Raw genomic sequence first — 13,105 nt, 5'->3', positions numbered from 1 at the left:
CAAAGCTGAGCCAAAACTTTCTCTACCTTTGTTCCTAGGAACAGTCACTGATGGCAAGTGGTCCTGGGGCTAAGATATTCAGCTCTGAACAGGTGTTCTCTTGTGTAACAGGGTATTATATAACTGTACATATTTCCTTAAACTTTCAATATTAGATTTTATTTTATTTTTTGGAAATAATTTTCATTTTCTGAAATAATTAAAAAAAAAGTTAAACTACAACATAAGGAATGTGACAACCTCTCATATATAAGCCTATTTTTAAACAGTCTTACAATAGTGAGGACACATTAGTGAGGCCTATATTCAGTTTGATCAATGTGTACTGCACACTGAAACCAGATTTAACTTTTAAGGAGTGTCATCACCATTGTAAATGCTGTCCAGAATTGCAGCTCCCATAATTTTAGACTGTAAAAGCAGCTACTGAATTGCTCTCCCTCTCTCTGGAAGAAACTTACTGGAAAGGGATCAGAGAGTGCTGGAGAGTAGCAAGAGCCATGGTTCTGTTAACTAGCCACCTGTGCAGGAGGGAATTAAGTACTACGTTTAATGAACTAGTCTCTCTGCCCTATGTTACCAAAGACACTGTGCCTCCCTGAGACAGAATGCCTATTGATTCCTCTCCCCTGGATTGTGCAGTTTTCACCATACCAACTACAGGACTATGCCTAAATGCCAAAATTTAACTCTTATCTGGGAACAAGAAAAAACTCCATGCATTACACCTCCGTTTAAATAGCTGCTAATGCCTCATAAGAAACTCTGTCCTGTTCCTTTACCTTGAACTCTCGTCTCAGGGCTCAGATCTGCAAATCAGCCTACCATTTTATCACCTCTGCAACAATGCCTTTAAATTTTACTGCCTGGAATCTACATCCATTCCTTCATCTCCTCTTGTCTCCATTACTGCAACTCTCTTCACTATAGCCTCCTAAATTTCCAGCTCTCCAGAACTGAGCATGCACAGAATGCTGTTGCCCACCTTCTTTCACACAGTGCAACCATATCACTCCCATTCTCCAATATCGCCATTTTTTTCTGAAATGGAATGTGAAAAACATTTACAAATATTAATACTACTACTACTATCTGTATGGCTTTGATCTGAACACTTCACCAAAATTCGGGATCTTGCAGGTTTATATGTTAGGAGGAAAAACTGATGAAGGAGTCAGGTATTGTCTTGATGCAATCCTGTTTATTTACAAATAATGTACACAATAGTACTCTTTTCTTAGACAGAATAGGAGTCAAGCAGCAGGAGATAGTTTTGTTCACAAATCAAAGCCTCTTTTCAGCCAGCACTCTATCGAAAAGCTCCTGCTTTTAATTTTTTTTCAGGGTCACACTACAAGTGTTTCTCTGGCTGCATCTGGGGCTTTCCCACTGCCTTCTCTGTGTGCTTCTGTCCAGCAGGAGGAACATCCAGTGCTCTATATTAACTGCAAACTATTTCCCTGGGAATTGGCCTATTTTGTTATTGAAAAAAAGGGCTTGACTGTAAAATAGGCAATATATGCATTTCATTATTACCTACTTGGGAACCTAGTCATCCTGGTTATGGATCATGCCCCCTAAGATGGCTGAATGTGACAAAAGACCCCAAACTCTGGTTGATGAGTTGATATCTGTCCCTTCAGCCATATGCCTCCAGGTTCAGCAATGAGCACAGAAGGGACAGCTGAATGGCAACTTCTTCTCTTGGGAAGGAACGTGGGAGGTGGATCTACATCCAGTCCTCCAGGATCTGGCTTGAGGGGGAGGGTGGGTGTTGGAGTACATTAACACCGCACTAATCCAGCAAGGGCTAATGTGCTGCTGTGAGCCCACTCAACAAGGACTGTTGCCCAAGAATTGGACTTTTTAGCCACTTGTGATGCTGCAGCATGACACAATAATTGAACTGCTTTGGTGCTCACGCCATTGCCTTTGAGGTAGATGGCTGCCATTCAATACATAAAGATGACTGTAATGTCTGGGACAGGCCTGTGGAGCCTAATGAGACTGTTCCATGGAACCCCTGCCCATGGGACATTTGGGGAACTGTCTCAGTCAATTCAGTGGATTTCTGCCCTTTACTGAAGTCTGCCCTATAATTTGTCTGGACCATAAAGAGTGCAGTCACAATGTTGGAAATTAGCCTCCTGAAAAGCATCAGTATTACCATACTTGTGTCCAGGCCTGCATGCAACTATGAAATCATAGCTCTGTACCTGGGAACTGGCTCCTCAGGATTCCTGAATCTAAACAGCCATTACAGGGATGCATGGTCTGTCCTGACCACAAATTTCCTCCCATATAAACAGTGGTGAAAATGTCCTATAGATTTTACCACTGCTAGGAGTTCCTTTAGGGTGGTGAAATAATTTCTTTTAGGAAACTTAGATATTTGTTGTAATACCCTCCAATATAAAAGGTGTTTTAAAATATGGGTAGGCTAAGACAAAAGCAGTCTCAAGAGTCTTTTTCAACTCCAAAAATGCTACATCACACTCTGCTGACCTGTGAAATAGTTTCTCAGCAAACCTATACAATTGTTTTGCATATTGGTAAACTCACAAATAAACCTTCTGTAATAGGAGCAGAACCCTACAAAACTCTGGTCATCTCTGAGTGTCTGGGAAGTTGGTCAGTTCTGCATAGCCTCAGTTTTCTCTTTGTCAGTGGAAATTCCCACCTGACTGGGTGCTCAAAGTAAATGACCTCTTTTTGAAACAACTCAAATTTCTTTGGGTTCACTTTCAGATTGGCAGACTTAAGTTTATCACAGACCATATATAAATGTATCAGTTCCTGTTCAAATGTTTTAGCATGCACCAAGATATCATTATCCCCATTTTACAGATGGGAAAACAGAGGCACAAAGGTGAAGTGACTTGCCCAAAGTCACTCAATAGGACAATGGCACAACCAGATCTTCTAAGTCCCAGATCAGTGCTCTGTTCTCTAGGTTATACTGTCTAAGGAGTCTTTACAGGAAAGTTCCTATGAAAATGTTCAGTGTAATATAAAAAATATTTTAATTGCTACATCTAATTACTCTGAAGCGTGCATTCCTAGACACAATTTTGAAAATGATCAACTGTAATAATAAAAAATAATTAATAAACAAACAGTAAGATGGAATTGTAACAGTCTGATAAAATATTTGATGTATAGGAAACACTCTTAATAATAAAAATTCTAAAAAACAGGAAACTCTTTGAAATTCTCATGTCTGTCTCACACAAGAACTGCATTTCCTGGGTCTCATCTATATCATGAGGCCAGACTTCCTGCTGGAAGTGGTAGCAAAATGGCAACTTTCATTGAAAGGGCTACCAGACCCAAGAACAGTTATAGAGAGTAAAATATTGAAAGGTTTTACTAAACATGGCTCTGTAAATATGCATTTTCACTCCCCTTCTCCTTGTTCTCCTCATTTAAAGAATTAGATCTCATCATTGCAGTCTTCCTTTAAAGTGGCTGAATTTTACACAGCCATGATTTCAGTAATGATCTAGACATCTACAAATAAAATGTATAACAACAGTTATATCCAAGAAAGAAGTGCTTCTAACTGGAGCATGCAGGTGTACTAACTATCTGGGGTAATGCTGAGTTTTCAAAAGATGCACTGCATGTCTAGAGTTAAAGCATTTACCTCTGACAGCGTATCCATCTTTTACCGATGCTGGGAAGGGGGGTAAGTTGTCTTTTGCATAAACATCTTGAGCAAGAACTCGGCCCATTCCATCTAAAAGGGAAGAAAGAAAAAAAAAAGACCATGTTCCATGTCAGTGAACATACTCAAAGGGAATAGAAGATGACAGCAGTGTGCTCCCATGGATGAAATTCATGTGTATGTGACACATCTTGTAATCAGGTCTGTCAAGCTTTTGATTTCTCTCCAAACCAATAGGGAAACAAATGGAGAGATGCAACCTGGAAGCAGAGATGAAAGATGTGGTTCAGTCAACCTGCATTTCTGGTTAGGATAAGCTTGTTGGGATTGGATTTGGATGTACAGTATCCAGAACCAGAGCAGTCAGCTGAGATACAGACTATGGCCTGGTCTACACCACAAATTTAGGTTGACATAAGCTGCCTTGCATTAACCTAGTTATGCGTATGTCTACACTTAAATTTGTCTGCCGCTGATTTAAGTGCCCCATTATAGTGATGCAGTAACACCGACCTTTCCAAGTGGCAGTGAGACACATTGATGTACTGAGGTCAATGCAGCATGAATGTAGATACTATGTTACTTATGTCGACTCCAAGAGTCCTCCAGCCACTACCCCATGATGCCCAACACTGACTGCTCTGCTGGGGGGGTCATGGAGACCAGAAGACCCCCTGCCCCTTTAAAGCCCCAAACATTTTTGAAATGCCTTTTGCTGATTCTCCAGCTTGGCGAGCATACCTATCTGCTCCTCCCATTGGCCCTGACTTCCCTTCGTGGGATCCTGATGCAGTGTAGTAATCATAAATGTAAAGCAAGCACCACAATATTGATAGGCGCATTGATAATGTTATTCACAGATGTGCAGCAAACACCACACAATTCCTAGCAGACCTCAAATCAGCAGGGCCAGGTACAGTGCAGTACACCACAATGCATTACTGTGGCTCACTGTTAAAGTGATTTTTCAAAGCGTCCCTGAGCCATATAGCGGTGGATTCAGATCTTCTAAGACTCCTTGCGTCTGGCTGTTCAAACTCAGAAGACAGCCGTTCCACCTCTGCGGCAACTTTTCCCCCTTTGATTCACAGACATTGTGCAGGATGCAGCAGGCAGCTGTAACCACTAGGATATATTTTTCCACTGATATCCAGTTTTGTGAGTAACCAACACTAGTGTCCCTTCACTCTACCAAAAGTGAATTCAACTGTCATTCTACACCTGCTGAGCCAGTAGCTGAATCTTTCCTTAGTGCTGTTGAGGTGGCTAGAGTACAGCTTCATGAGCCAGAGGAGCAAGGAGTAGCCTGGATTCCCCAGGATCACTACTGGCATTTCAACATTGCCAGTGACACTCTGCTGGTTGGGAAAGTCCCTACCTGTAGCTTTCTGAACAGTCCTATGTTCTTAAAGATGTGAGCGTCATGCACCTTCCCTGACCAGTAAACAATGATGTCGATGAAGCATCTCTGGTGCGCCAATAGTGCTTGCATAACCATAGGAAATTAGTTCTTTCTGTTGATGTACACTGTGGCCATGTGCCAGGGCTGGTGTCATCTACCACTCCACTTCAGTTCAGGAACCTCATTGCTGCAAATCCAACCATTATGTCCTGCACATTGCTGAGAGTCACAGTCCTGCGTAGCAGGAGACAATTAATGGCTCTGCACGCTTGCATAACAATGGCCCCAGCAGTGGATTTTCCAACTCCAAAAGCATTTCCGACTAGTAGCACTTTGGCATTGCAAGTTTCAATCAGTGCAACTGTTACTCGATTCTCCACTGTCATTGCAGCTCTCACTTTGGTGTTGCTGCACTAGCGAGCTAGGGTAAGCTCAGCTCACAGATCTATGAATGTGGCTTTGGGCATCCAAAAGTTCTGTAACCACTGCTTGGCATCCCAAGCCTCCATTACGATGCAATCCCACCAGTCAGTGCTTGTTTCTTGAGACCAGAAGTGGCACTCCACCATCTGCAGCAGCTCTGTGAACATCACCAACAAACTTGAATTGGTTCTTGCTATGTCCCACAGCAATCTGTCCTCAAAGAAATCATCATGTTCCTCCCAATTTGATTCTTTGTATCCTATACTTGAAATGTTTATCACACTAATGTAGAGCTGTGCAGGCTCCATGCTTCTGTCAGCGATGGCAGACAGTGATGATGGCTACTGAGGTTCGTGGGATTTTTTTTTTGAAAGCGTGAAAATTATGGGATATAGATGACATTATGTGATGGAGACATTTGCATGCTGGGAATTTGACTCCTTGCTCCTAGTCACCCCAGCGTGGCTAATTTCTGTCCCACCATGCCTTGCTAGAACTTCCCAAAAGATAGCACACTGGATGGTGGCAGGCTGCAAACTGGGATACTTACCTATGGTGCACCATGCTGTGCATCAACACAAGCATTCCCTGGTGAGTATGCACAGTGCTGACGCAAGGAGCCATGTATGCAGATGCACAAACGGTACACTAACTGTGGCGGCTTTATGCCAGTATAATTTGCATCGACCAAAGTTAGACATGGCCTATGAAACTAAAACAAATGTTTGCATACATTGAGACTTCTTAAACAAACATTTACAATCTTTTTTGTATTTGTAAAGGAAAACTCTTTAACCTTTTTTTTTTTAAATAGTATTTTTTAAAGAGAATTCTGCAGTGGAGAAAGGTGCTGGATTGAGCCCTGAATACATTCCTGAACATATTTTTATGAATTGGTGTAAAAATCATGCTATTAAAGTAGCTTTATGTCTAATAATATTTGTCTTATTAGAGGTAGATGGAATTGTTTTGCTCAGAAAGAAAATATGGTTGTTTGGATGTCCATATGCTATGGTCATGGGCATTATAAGAAACTTTAGTTGGATGGATGGAGGGACAGACAGATTTTTCAGGTACTCCTGAATTGCTAATTGAATTTTGTTACAAGGACACAGTTAAAATTGCTTAGGTGCCAGTCTTGTGTGTGTGTGTGAGACAGACAACGTTGGTGTCAGAATTGTTTATGTAATCTTAGCTTGTGATTGGGGTTGCTCGCTGGCACATCTCTGTAATTGCACTTCGCAACCATAACCAAACTATTGTTTTTGAATATATTAGGTGAAGTTACTGATATGTACTCTCAAATTTGGAAAATATCTCTAAAGACAAAAATGACATTAAAAGAGTTAAAAGAATACGCATCAGTAATTTAGGAGTAGAAAATGATTATAGGAATGTTCTGATTATCCAAAAATGAAACATTAAAAACCCAGGAAATTCAGAGTTAGGCTTACACTTAAAAGAAATCCAAACACATTAAGATATGGAAATGCATAGTTAAGGCACCCAAAACAAACTTAACTCTGGCCCAAGTGAGACCATGGAATAATTGTACAGTGATGATTAATGCATTTTAGTGTTTGTGATTCCAGTTTAGATTAAACTAATTTTTAAAGATGAATTGGGGTTGTTTTCATATTTTTCCCTCCCTTTGTTGGCAGTAGAGGTCATAGTATTGTTTCATTCTTTCTTTGTGATCTCCCATCTGTTGTATCCAGTCTTATACTTAGATTGTAAACTCTTCACGCCAGGGAATACCTCTGCTCCAGTTAGCCATGTGAAGAGGGCAGAAGACCCTGCCACCTCTCTTGAGCAGGGAATCCTTTGAGGGAAGGTGGCCCGGAAGGAGTGAGGAGAACCCAAGTGCTCTCCATTTGGTGCCTTGTAAACAAGGATGAGGGGAACCACAGACACTGCCATACTTCTTAGCAGCCAGGGGAACAGAATCCCGTTTCTACCACCTTAAATGGGAGGGGTGGACACAACCTGGAGGGGGGGGCCCTGCCATAATGTAGAGGGACGGGGCCAGTGTACAGGAAGTCCCCCATGTGGAATATGCTTAAGACCTTGAATATCCTTAATTCAGGCTGAAGTGTCCCCCAGCCTAAACTATTTAGCCCCCAACCCTGGCTCATGTTCTATGTCTGCTTTTGCAAAGGCAGCAGAGGAGAAAGAAGCTCCAGCTTCTGAAAAGCTTATTCTGCTGCTGCTGGAGGCAATGTGGACAATTGGGGAGGCTGCTTAGAGCTACTCCACAGTCAGGTTACTCTAAAAAAGAGTGGGAGAGGGAGAGACAGGAAGGAGGTTCAATGTATGTGAGCGTGAAGGAGAGGGCTGTGTATGGGGTGAGGAGTTACCAAGGGGGCGAGGTTTGGGTGCCAGCAGTCTGAATTGGGGAGGGGAAGATTCATCTAAGGATGGAGGCTGTGTGTGTGTGTGTTAATTACAGAGGGTGCTGTCCTGTATATAAGGGGATATCTTAGCATGTGTGTGATTTTGTTGGGAAAAACTTTGGCAATGTGGGTAGTTGTAGATGTGGGAATTTAGTGGGGGGACCAAGTGAGAGCCTCAGACAAAACTGTGTGTATATATGTGTATTTCTTTTTAAGGAAGACAGGAGTATGTGTGTGATTTGGGGTTAGGAGGGGAAAGAGAGAGAGAGAGACTGAGTGTGAGATTTTTGAAAGGGAAATGGGAAAGTGCAGGTGAGTTTAGTTTTGCACAGCAGCAGGCCAAGCTTTTCAAACCTGTAAGTTAACTAGACCTTGATATGTGTGAATACTGGTGAACTGGACTTCAGTTAAATGGAGTTGTAATGTAAATTACAATTTATATATCCTGGAGCGTATATCTATGGTGTATTTTAGAACAACTGCTTTTATAGTAAGAATTAGCATGTAAATGCTGACATATTCTTCATGATAGCAGCTAGAAAGGCACCTTTGATATCCATTAATACTCTCCACATTGTCTTATGTGGAAGTAACTTCTTTTTATTAGAAAGCTTACTACAAAGCTTGAGTAATTGTAGTGAAGGGGAGAATATGACACACACAACATTTTTATTATAGCTGAAAAATCAGCTTTCAGAGAAATAGTGAATGCCCCCTCTCTTCATACAGGCACAAATCCAATGCAAAAGTAATGCTTCTAATTTTAGCAGGTAAGTTGTCTTCATTTTATTTCTTATCTGCATGAAAAAATCACACCAATTAGAGAGAGATGGTGGACAGTATGTTCCTGGCATCCTGCCATGTACTATTTGGAGTGAACAAATGGACAGCCAGCAGCTAGAAAGCATTTAATTAAGGAAAGAGAAAGAAATAGTCATGTTTGGTGAAGCTTTGGGCATTTAATTCAAAAAAGTAAAGACACTCTCAAATATATTTTTTTACTCTCTTTTATTTGCTCTTTCATCTTGAAAGTCTAAAAATCTTTTTCACCCTACTGTTTATGACTAATTTTAATTTTTAAAAACAAAAGTTCTGAAGTGTCTTCCGCATCTTCAGACTCCCCTTCCTTGTGATAATAGCTTTTTGATGCTAACAGAAAAGGCCTGTAAATTTTGTTTCTTTGAAAATATCACTGTAATAGGAGTCTTAGTTTTGTGTCTTTGTGAAACTTGCACAGCTGTTAAGAATTTTGATGCCCCAGGGCAGTGGTAATGGGATAAAGTTGTGAGCCAGGCCCTAATGGATATCATGCACTGCCCCATCCCATGTTATAAATGCTTTCCCTCCCCAACAGTTCAGTGTTTTTCTGCAGTTATGCAGAAGGCAAAGCTAAAATAAGCTAATTAGAATTATTAAAATATTAGACAAGTATGCCCGAGTAATAAATAAATTAGGTGTAAACAGAGGAACACTAAAAGTATATAATTCCCAAACTGTGAAGGTAGGTGGGTTGGGTTAGTGAACACTGTATAGCAAGGATCATCTTTAAAGAAGCAAAATTACAGTTAATATCCCCATCTCTAAGGAAACTATCTGTCAGGATTCCAACTCCTGTGGAATGAAAAGTTTGAGGGAAGTCCCCAAACAAAAAATAGTGAAAGCTGCAATGAGCAGCAACAGCATGGCCATTGCCAACAGTGAGCAGACCAAAATGGTCATGCTTGCAAAAGGAAGCAGAGATGTTGTGGGAAAAAAAATTTCACGCGAAAACAGGCCAACTTAAAATAAGGGACAATCTGAACAAGACTTCATTGAGTTGGTAATGTTTAGCCTTCTTTACCTTGAAAACAACTTCTGGATAAAGGAGAGTCTGAAATAGGTTTTCCAGTCAATAATGCTTAGTGTGGAAAGAAAAGGACCATGTCACTGTTTTATAGATGTCTGCTATGGGACATCTCTGGAATAAGCAGCAGAGATAGCTTTTCTTTCCACTGACTGACCCTTAACATGGCTTTCCAGCTTCTAGTCAGCCAGATTATCATAAAAAGAAATCCACTCGAACATCCATTTAGACAATCCTCTTGGTAATAGTATAGCTCAGAGATCTAGTTTCAACAGAAACAAAGAGTTGGATGGATTTTCAAAGCATTTCAGTCTACTCCAAAGAGAACGCCCTAAGGACTTTTTGTGGAGAGGGGTCCACTGTGCGATGTGGACATGAGATGAAAGTTTGTCTTATTTATATGGAACCACGATATTGTGCTGGGAAGAGAATCTGGTTGAATCCACAGCACTGCTTTATTCTCATAAAGCTTGGTATAGGATGGATCAGTCACTGTGGCCTGAAGCTCTCACATATTAAGTTGAAGTCATTGACAACAGGAAAACAAACCTCCATGTATGAAATTTCAGATCCCAGGAACTAAGTGGTTCAAAATGAGATTTTTTTCAGCCTTGTCAGAATGAAATCTATATCCCACACCACAGGGGGTATTTTAATATTATTGTTTTTTGAAGTCACTACATAGACCTAACTGACAAGGGACTGCATAGAGCAGGGGCAGCAACCTGAACGTGAGAAGGAGCCAGAATTTACCAATGTACATTGCCAAAGAGCCACAGTAATACATTAGCAGCCCCTCATCAACTCCCCCCCACACCCATCAGCAACCCTGCTGATCAGCACCTCCCCCTCCCTTCCCGTACCTCCTGATCAGCTGTTTCGTGGCATGCAGGAGGCTCAGAGGGGAAGGGGAGAAATGAGGGCAAAGCAGGCTCGGGAGGGGGCAGGAAGGGGTGGAGTTGGAGCAGGGCCTGTGGCAGAGCCAGGGGTTGAGCACCCCCCGGCACATTGGAAAGTTGACGCCTGTAGCTCCAGACCCAGAATCGGTGCCTATACAAGGAGCTGAATATTAACTTCTGAAGAGCTGCATGTGACTCCAGAGCCATAGGTTAGCCACCCCTGGCATAGAGAGTGGTTCACCTTCACTTAGAATAGCTGAGAAATTTAGTCTTTATGTAAATTCAGCTGGTTGAAGAAAATAGTCAAGCAGTTTTGGAGGGGGTCAAGTGAAGGGGTCACTTGGGTGGACTGGCTTTGCCCATCCACTACCGAGTTGTGAACCAAATCTATCTGGGTCAGTCTGAGGATATCAGGATCATCAAACCTTTGTTTCTCCTTAGCATTGACAGGACCTTTGCTACCTGGCTTTCTGAAAACCTGATCTTATGTCCCCAGTGAACACTGCTCAGGAACCATGTATCCAAGGTACCAGAGGCTATTGAGGTAAAAGGCTGCCAACTGGCCTCTGACACGAAGAACCATGCAAAATATTGGTAGCGGCAGGCTATCCTATATGCTAAGGATCTACATTCCCTCTAAGCTGTGTGGCCGTGCAGCAGGCTATCAAGGCACCTCTCCCCTGACCCCAGCCCTGGAGCTGCTGCGGAGAGGCGCCTCTCTGTTAATACTAGCCCCAGAGTTGCCGCGGCTGGTGAGAGGCGCCTTTCCTCCCGTCCCCAGAGCTGCCCTGGTGGGCAGTGGTGCTCTCCCCCGGCCCCGGGCTGCTGCAGCAAGAGATGGCTATGGGGAGTCTTCTTTCCCTGCTGTAGCCCCAGGGTAACCTGTACCTCAAACCCCTCACCCCCAGCCCACGCCATAGCCCGCATTCCCCCACTGGAGCCCTCACTCCTCCCCCCCCGTACCCTAACCCTGAGCCTCCTCCTGCACCCTGAACCCCTCATCCACGGCGCCACCCCAGCGCCCACACCCCCAGCACCCCAACCCTCTGTCCCAGCCCTCAGCCCCCTCCCACACTCCGAACCCCTTGGCCCCACCCCCGCCACGCATCACCTCTATATTGGTGCACATAACAAAATTCATTCCACATATGGATGTAAAAAATTAGAGGAAACCTTTGTTTTCTAGTTGCTGAAAGAGGGCTTAGGATCATTTGGGTTTTGATGCTGAGGCCAAGTGACCTGTGCAGGAAGGTACTAAGTAATCTTGAAATCACTCATCAATCTGAAAGCCATCTTTTGAAGTAGAGCTTTATCCTTCCCTCCGTCGAAGGAGAGGTCCACGGCATGAGGTCTGAGAGAATGTAGCATGGACTTTTTTCCCCTTTCCTTTCTGCAAAAAGGCATTTACTTGCTCCCCAAACAAGCTCCCTCTGCTGTAAAACAGATTCTTGATCTCTAGCTAGACCTCTTGGTTGCATTTGTATGCCTGCAACCAGGCTGACCTGTGGCAATGCAACCCTAAGGCAGCTGTCCTTGTCACTGTATCTGCACATCACCTGATGCTGCACTATGTCTACCCCATTGTGGATTATCTTTTTGAGGCTTTCTGCATTTTTCTTGGGGAAGAGAATTGACCAGATTGAAGGTTTTCTTCCATTTCTTCCTGACATTTGGTCATGAAGACTCAGTAGTTCACAATGCAAAGGGCTGCAGCCATGGACTAGTTAGGCCTTTCCAGAATTAATCCTAATGTGGCAGCTCAGGATTCTGGGAGACAGTACATGAGTATTGCCACATCATAGAGGAGCCAATGTTTTGGTTTCAAACTATCCTCATTTCAGCTTTTCAGGGCTTGCACTACACATGGCTGAGTCAGCTCAAGCAGGAACCACTCAGTAATACATCGCTTGAATAGTTTTACTTCAGCTTCAACTCAGACATCATGATATTCCATAAATTCAGTTATAGATGTCCAGCAGCTTTCTAGGCCATGTTCTTTTTTTGGTCTCCATCTCGGATGAATGCCTCATAGCTGACATCTGTGTACCATGATCCTTACTGAGCAAAGGGAAACAATTTAGAGAAGAATAAAGTTAGGGTTGAAATGCTTGAAAAGATCAATTGGGGAACATGATGGAGAGATATGTGGATTTCAAGCTGGTCTTCAGAATAAGGGCAAGAGCCTGACTGATGTCAAATGTCTCATAGACTCATAGACTCATAGGTCAGAAGGGACCAATATGATCATCTAGTCTGACCTCCTGCACAAGGCAGGCCACAAAACCCTACCCATACACATTTATAACAACCCCGACGTCAGCTAACGTTGTAATTACCCGCGATCACTTTTATTCCCTGTTTTAGAAAAGAAACTACGTTACAATTTCTCCAGCGTCGTACGGTACAACCCCGAGTTTTACCGATTGCTTAAAAATTCTCGCTACGCTCGCAATTTCACGCCAGTTCTTTAATATCCTC

At 42.7% G+C, this 13,105-nt stretch overlaps 1 protein-coding gene across 28 annotated transcripts in view; it reads right to left on the bottom strand.

Annotated features, from left to right (window-relative positions):
- GPHN (gephyrin) overlaps window positions 1-13,105 on the bottom strand; it is a 648,985-nt gene that overhangs the window by 87,473 nt on the left and 548,407 nt on the right. For all 28 annotated transcript variants that reach the window (XM_075065364.1, XM_075065351.1, XM_075065350.1 and 25 more), the window contains one exon: window positions 3,647-3,739. In XM_075065364.1, coding sequence (XP_074921465.1) covers window positions 3,647-3,739 — 93 coding nt within the window. The remainder of the gene's footprint in view (window positions 1-3,646; window positions 3,740-13,105) is intronic.

Source organism: Chelonoidis abingdonii, chromosome 4, assembly GCF_003597395.2.
Source record: "Chelonoidis abingdonii isolate Lonesome George chromosome 4, CheloAbing_2.0, whole genome shotgun sequence".
Lineage (NCBI taxonomy): Eukaryota > Metazoa > Chordata > Testudines > Testudinidae > Chelonoidis > Chelonoidis abingdonii.
The sequence above is the reverse complement of the archived record's forward strand: the minus strand, read 5'-3'. Positions and strand labels throughout refer to the sequence as shown.